Below are 6430 nucleotides of genomic sequence, written 5' to 3' on the forward strand. Positions count from 1 at the left end.
CTTGTTCTGCCGACCGTCATGTGAGCACTGCAGTCGAGTTGAGTATTTTTGTGAAGGAGCGACAAACTAAATCTTCATAGGGAGTACTAGTGATCCTAGCCATATAAATCGATCAGCTTGGCGTCGTAACATGCTGCATCACCAGTACTACTACGTACGATAAATCACAGAGGTAGCGGTTCGCTTTTGATTTGGATCGAGAGCCTCCAGTGTCATGGCGCAAAGTAACAGTTCCTTTTTTTTGGAAAGGCCCTTCAATTTGTTTCCTTCCTAGAGTAAACGCACCTTTGTATTTCTCGAGAGTCCATTCTTTGCACTAATCTTTCAATCAAAAAACCATGTCATGCAGGTACTCAAATGGATGCTTGGACTGTTGGGGCGAGCAGAGAGGATTCATCCACCAATATCGTCACCATCCAAGTCGACTCATATCAGCCTTCTCAACACGGACAAGTGGGTGAAACTGGCGAGTCTCCTAGCACAATGGCAAAACACTGTAAGCATATTCATCCGTTTAGTCAACTTAGGCCTATGTTAGCCCATTCATTTTTGCTACTTTTTACTACCGACATGAATGGCTACGTCTATACTAGAACCCACATAAGAGCCACGCGGCAGTTCTAGTTACCTTTCTTTCAAATTAGTTCCTTTTCCTCCTCCCACCGTGGACACGCCCCGTGTCATCGTCTCCATTTGCATTGCTACAATGATGAGCGGCAGCATGAACACAAGCCCCTGAGGATGGCGCCTCCCAGTTGTGTAAGCTGGCTGGTAGGGGCATGTCATCACCGTCCATGAGTTTGAAGAGAAGACGGGGACATGGTGGCATCCGATTGGGTTCCGGTTGCAGCCAATGGAAACGTGCAGCTTCTATGCATGGCGTGCAGTGCCTTGTCCATGGAGATGTACTCCGAACAGTCGTCATATTGTCCTCCAAGAAGGAAGAGGGACGAATGACACAATAACTATCTATCTATCTTTATTTATTAGTATACATTAAAATCACAATACGAAAAAAATAAGAGAGATGTTCTGGAAATTCTCACGAAAAGCAAAACACATTGTTCTAGATGTGCTTATTTTAGAGGTCTCACATCTGGTTGACCATCTCTTTATTACTGGACTAGATCAGAACCATACCTAAAAAGATCATACCCACTAGATCTACGTTATCATACCTAAACATATCACACCGTTATATCTTCATAGTTGCACCTAAACAGATTATAATCATTACATCAAGATTGCCGTACTTGAGCCGATCATGTCCATCAGATCTAAATAATAGTAGTACCTACATATATACTCGCATTTTTCTCGAATACGCATAGCATGCGTATCTTGCATTATAGAGAGAAAAGGGTATAAGAACCCTCCACTGAGGGTGTTACAACACACCCACACCACCGTACACAATCCTTAATCTACATCTCGTCCATCACCCACATGTGTATCCGCCCAAAAAATCGCTCCATGTCAGTCCTTATGAGGCCTGCCGTCCTCCAAGCTCTACCTTCCGCAAGACACCTACCAAGTAGTCGACTAAGTGATGCATTCATAAAAGATGAATCCAATTGTATATGCAAGCAAGAATAATACAAGGAGGCCAGATAAGAACAAAGCCGGATTAACATGTTTAGTCATACAACTGTATAGTCGTACACAAGATTGCAATAATGATCATAAGGTTTCAGACATTCACGAGAGAGCATACGACAATTAATCCAGTGAGCACGCGGATTACAAGTAAGTTTGGTCAGTACACTTGTAAACCTAATCAACAACTGACTGTGTAAACAGATCACTGACACAAAATTAATAAATAGCATCGGATTTCATAAATAATATTATATAACTCCTTTTTGTTATTTATTGGCAACATAATCATATACGTTCATACATAAAATAAAAGTCTATATGCAATAAAAAGGGGTAAATAAGAGCAAAACGATTTGTACCCTAAGAAAATAAAATATTTAACATTTTTAACACCCAAAAATATGATGACCTCGCATTTGTGAGAGAAAGCAATAGAAGAAGACTAACATAACAGTACGTGAATACAATATTTAAACATGTGCTTGCGGTATATACTTCTTATAGATTTTTAATTTGAGTAATATGAAAGTAGAGACACTTTTTGTGAATGAAGGAGTGAATGTAAAACAAAATCACTAAGAAAATTCAGGCCAATTGTCCCTCGGGTTGGAGCAGTAATAATGATGGTCCTAAAGAAATTTGAGAAAAACTTCGAACCCTCGGCTCCTCCGAGTAGATGTGAGATTCCATAGTTTGGTTTGTTTTAGGCCTGTCCCAACGATTCACCTTTGCGTCATGCATTTTACGTAAGCAAAAAAGATGATGTTACATATTGGAATTAAGCATAAGGGAGGTGATAGTAATATCATGTTACGATATAGTATCTTAGCACATGGAGCAAGTATATTTAACGATTATCATATGCATAATTACATATTTAAATTCGAAAACAATTAGATGGCACTATGATGCTGTTGCATGATATTATATATAGAAAGATAATAAGTAATGTAATACCGTGGAGGTGGTGTTTTGGCTCATAGGTGTAGATATACCTATTATCAAATATATATATATATAAACACATTTTAAAATGTAAAAATATTCTGAACAATAATTTTGCGTGTAAATCCGGGTATCTTTCGCACAGACATATCATTTTTGTGGCATGTATGGAAAATATATAAAAAAATGTCTCGTGAACAGCTGTAATCAAGAAAAAAATTGCCTTTTTTACACAAGCCATAAAAAATGTCCTTTTTCAACAAAACTTCGTGTATGAACATATAATGTCAGGATGTGCACGAGGAATTTTTTGGTCGAATTTTTTTAACGTTTTAAAATATGTATTTGGACAATGGGTGCATATACACCTATGAGCCAAAGTGAATTTCCGGTAATACCATACACTATCATGCTAGTATACAATACAATTGGCAAGTAGAATACGGTATGAAACCTTACCAACACCCCACAACGAACAAGCATGCATTCTAGAAGACACATGCCGAGCCTTCAATGGCATAAACAGTCACTGGGCCCATGTACTAAAGCTCCCAGAAATCCGCATCTGACGTTTTGGCTCTCTGGAGCACATGCTTCCAGGTGAACAGTACCCTGAAAACACATAAAATGTTGTCAAAAGATTCTGAAAAAGTTGTAGATGATCATGTTGGCGTCGTAAGCATGCTAGAAAGTTTTCATGCGGAATGGAGCAGCTGTGTCCGTTGGTGAAAAAAACAAAATTAGGGTGACATTTGGTCTTCGTTTTGTTTTTTTTTCGCAGGCGAAAATGCTTAACTTGTTTGCCTCAAAATGTACAGGTAGCATTTGTATGTGACAAAGATCACATACAAACTTTATCTCAATTTTTTTGATATTTAAAATAAATTTTCCCCGGGAGCAGGAGCTCCCAGGAGCCAAATTGACTTTCCGCCTGATATATGTCTAACAATAGTTATGACGTCACCTGACAGAGTGATTATAAAATATACAACTTTATGCGCCCTGGATAAAATAACAAATAGCTGAGTTCATATATATGTCATAGTGAGCTGAAATGATAATCTCTTTTGCTGCGAGCACACAAACTCAAATTTTCAGAATCACTCCATTGGATCAATATTTAAAAGTTTATCAACTACATTTTTCTTTCTTTCTTGAAGGCACAGTGTTGCATCATTTTTATAATGATTTTTGGGAACTTCTACACCATCAAAACCTTAAACGAGTAACCAACATTGATAGAAATCCCTATCCTATATATATTGCTATTCTCATAGCATCGTATTCTTTGTGCTGATTAATTATGGCATGCAGATACAAGAGTCTGGAATCTTGACTCCGACTTGGAGGCTGGGAAAAAACTGCTTGCCAAAGAAATTGGGATGAACACCATTGTTTCCATCAAGAGGGCTCCCAAGGTCCGTGGGGAACTCCGTGGCGCGGACGAAGACAGCTACACACCGCACCGTGTGCCGATCGGCCCATACCATCACAATTGCTCATCTTCATGGATTGCAAAAGAAAAGCTGCGCTATGTCGGCTTCATGCAGAGTGTCTCCGAAAGATACAAGGCAGATGGTCTTAATGGTCTAGTGGAGGAATTGGAGCCCCGAGCAAGGGAGTGGTACGGGGACGGGGTTGACCACATGACGCCGGAAGAGTTGGCGAGGATGCTGCTGCATGATGGGTGCTACCTGCTGGGTTGGTTGGTGAACTATCCGGACGCCCCTCAAACATCCTGCAACGACCACAACACGGTGTTTCGCGACATCCTTTACCTCATTGAGAACCAGTTGCCTTTCTTTGTTCTTGACAAGATTCACGCGCGCGCCACAGGAGGTTCCAGTTGCCTACTCCACTACATGGCAACATACATCCAGAGTCTGCTGCATGCTCAGCTCTACATCAGCCAAGGGAAGCAGAGGCTGATGGAGCAGCCATGGCACCTGCTGCATCTAGTGCACGAATACTTCCGTCCAGCCAACTTGCCGAAGTCCACAGATCCGCAGCAGACCGGGCGCACTGGTCGGTGGCGCCGGGCGACGGCATACCGCTTGCACGCCAAGGTGAGGTTCATGCCCCGGGACTTCGCGGCCGAAGTAAATTCGGTCCTCGACGTGCGCCTTGAAGGAGGCACACTGTGGGTCCCTCGCCTGCAAGTCTGCCGGGACACGTGGACGCTCCTACGTAACCTGATGGCGCTGGAGGAGCAGATGCCCAAGAGGCCAGTCACGGCGTACTGCATCTTCATGTCTCAGGTGGCGTGCACGGTGGAGGACGTCCGGCTCCTGGTTGATGCAAAGATCGTCCAACACTTTGAGGGCAGCGACGAGCATGCTGCCCAAGGCTTTGCCGACCTCTGCAAGGGGGTGGTCATGGACGTCGACAACATCGACAGGAACTACCTCAAGCCCATCTGGCATGACCTGGAGAAGCGCCACAAGAGCCGCGCACACAACTTTTGGGGCGGCCACTCACAGCGTGTGGCCATCGCCTTGGCATTACTAGTGGTTGTCGTCCTCCTTGCCCGTGTAGTGACGCAAACTTTCTATGTAATTATCGGCTATCGGCAACAAACAAAACATTAGTGTCCTTTTAGTTTGAACAATTTGTTAGGGCATGCAGTACTATGGTTTGTTTACCTATTAGTTTATGAGTCCTTTTACGGTACATCCCGAAATAAGAGAAGAGTGTCTCACCGAGCCTCCTCGGCGATTTGGATTTCTGACCGTTGGATCTGGCTGCTTGATGCGATCTGGGCCGTCGGATCAACCCCTGGAACGACCTCGCTCGTCGGATCAGATCCTGGTACCGTAGGAATGAATAGTTTCACCTCGACCGTGCCACCGCATGTAAATAGCTTGCTCCGCCGAGGGCATTTTCATCATTTCACACTTACCCGTATAAATTGCATCCGCTCCCGTGTAGATGACCTAGCCACCTCTCCCCCGCACTCGCGCCCTCAATCCCCGCCCTCCCGCATCCCAGCCCCGCTCGCCCCAGCCCTCTCCCCGACCTCTCCCTCCACCAGACCTCGCCGCCCCGCCCACTTCGCCGCCACCAACGCCCCGCAGACCTCGCTGTCGCCGACGCCCCTCAGACCGCGCCGTTGTGGACCTCTCTCCTTGTCTCCCTCGCACCACGCCACCCGCAGCCTCGCCCTCTCGTCATCAGAAGGGAAGGGAAGGGAAGGGAAGAGGGAGAGTGATCAAGTTAGGCGGCGGCCAAGGTGCTCGCAGATTCGCCGGGGATGTCGTCCGACCTTGGCCTCCGAGTGCTTGTGCTCTGCCTGCTCCGCGCCCACGCAATGGCCTGCTCGGGATGCCGCCCCCCCCCCCCCCCCCTGCTCCAACCCTAATCCCCTCCCCTCCCCTCACGCTGTTGCTGCTTTTGGTCACGCAGGTGCACGCACGTGTCCCTGCTCCTCTGGTGGACAAGGTCGGTTCCGATCTGGATGAGTAGCAACTGCTGCAGGTGGACGAGGCACTAGCCCTCATGGCTCCTCCCTCCTCCTACCCCCCTGAACCTGGTTAGCTCCACCCCCTCTTCCTACCCTTGCACATCTATCTTATCTAGCCAATTCTCAGATTTAGCTAGGTTCCAAAGAAGAGATTTTTCTTTGTCTTTCTTGTTTTGTTTTTACCTTGCTGCCAACGAAGGCCTTGGATCTAGCTAATTATTTATAGAGTACATGTTTGTTGCCTTGCTTGGCTTGTTGGCCATATTCTGCTCAATGCACGTACACTAAAATCTGTATTATTTTGGGAAATTGTTAAATCTGCGTATGTTGTATTCTTGCCAATTTTAGATTCTCAGCTACATGGAAGTGATAGTACATTTTAGTTCTCCATGCTTATTATCATTCTTGACAATTTTATATTTACAG

General features: G+C 44.9%; 1 protein-coding gene across 2 annotated transcripts; it reads left to right on the top strand.

Annotated features, from left to right (window-relative positions):
- On the top strand, positions 1-5269 carry LOC125529713 (UPF0481 protein At3g47200-like). Of its 2 annotated transcripts, none has more exons than XM_048694138.2 (3): positions 1-172; positions 350-496; positions 3859-5269. In XM_048694138.2, exons 2-3 carry the CDS (start codon positions 358-360, stop codon positions 5130-5132), a joined length of 1413 nt encoding a protein of 470 aa, XP_048550095.2. In that variant the 5' UTR covers positions 1-172; positions 350-357; the 3' UTR covers positions 5133-5269. The 2 variants fall into 2 exon arrangements, with proteins under 2 accessions (XP_048550095.2, XP_048550094.2); XM_048694137.2 differs by having other exon boundaries at positions 3-224.
- The last annotated feature ends 1161 nt before the right edge of the window (positions 5270-6430 follow it).

Source organism: Triticum urartu, chromosome 1A (assembly GCF_056163025.1).
Source record: "Triticum urartu cultivar PI428250 chromosome 1A, HENAU_Tu73, whole genome shotgun sequence".
In the NCBI taxonomy this organism is placed as follows: Eukaryota; Viridiplantae; Streptophyta; class Magnoliopsida; order Poales; family Poaceae; genus Triticum; species Triticum urartu.

Excerpts from the sequence above, each read along its gene's own strand:
- LOC125529713 (XM_048694137.2), top strand. Across the intron at positions 497-3,858 it reads TAGCACAATGGCAAAACACT|ATACAAGAGTCTGGAATCTT; the intron begins GTAAGCATATTC and ends TATGGCATGCAG.